Here is a 799-nt window from a genome sequence, read left to right on the forward strand (position 1 = left end):
TCAAGGGCGTAGAGGAGTGCGCGGGAGCTCGGGGCCTGGCGGAGGGAAGAGACAAGCTCGGGGCTCAAGAGGGAAGGAGGGACGGGGGGTCAGATAAGATCGATTTCGCGTAAAACGTCCCTGCGGTGAGGAACGCTTCTACCGAGTAGGCAGTAGGGGAGATTATTCTTGCAGAGTGTGTTCCAGAGTACCCTTCATCATGATATGAAACATACACAATTGTATTAATGTTAAATTCTAATGAATGGTTTGAATTAGTTGAATTTAGCTTATTTGTTAAATTGAAATCAGTATATTCAATTATATTATTATCTTCTATATCAGCAAAGTTAGTGGAAACATTCAAAAATCTAAGGTTGCTTACATCGCTCACTGCTACAAAGTCTCTATTAAGTATTCTCCCAATCTTTAATAAGTAAGAGTTAACCTGCATTGGAGTACAGTTTCCAATAACTAATGATTCAATTGAGCCCATTTTTATTATGTAAGATGCAAAATCAACAACATCTTTAAATTTAATACTTTTTAGAGCTTGAGAGAACATTGAAGGCGTCATCATATAAAAATTAAGAATTTCAAAAGAAGTATATTCTGCCAGAGTTTTGCTTTGCAAAGAGGAAATTTTATTTAGTATTAGCTGGAAATCTGACTTTGCATCATTAAAATGATTCTTATTGACAAAAGTTTCATAAAATCTTAAGCCATTAAATACCGTTAAGAAGAAGTTATCAAAAGATGAAGTGTAATTCGTCCACTTAAATTCTATTCCCAAGAAAGAATTCTGAAGCTCTGAAATTGA

General features: G+C 35.4%; 1 protein-coding gene across 1 annotated transcript; it reads right to left on the bottom strand.

The window, feature by feature from the left end:
* Nucleotides 1-64: 64 nt before the first annotated feature.
* Nucleotides 65-559, bottom strand: Chro.30472 (hypothetical protein). The annotated part of the gene is made up of 1 exon (XM_659754.1): nucleotides 65-559. The coding sequence occupies one exon, from the start codon at nucleotides 557-559 to the stop codon at nucleotides 65-67; it is 495 nt and encodes a 164-aa protein (XP_664846.1).
* Between the last annotated feature and the right edge of the window lie 240 nt (nucleotides 560-799).

This window comes from Cryptosporidium hominis (assembly GCF_000006425.1).
Source record: "Cryptosporidium hominis TU502 chromosome 3 CHRO013182, whole genome shotgun sequence".
Taxonomy (NCBI): domain Eukaryota; phylum Apicomplexa; class Conoidasida; order Eucoccidiorida; family Cryptosporidiidae; genus Cryptosporidium; species Cryptosporidium hominis.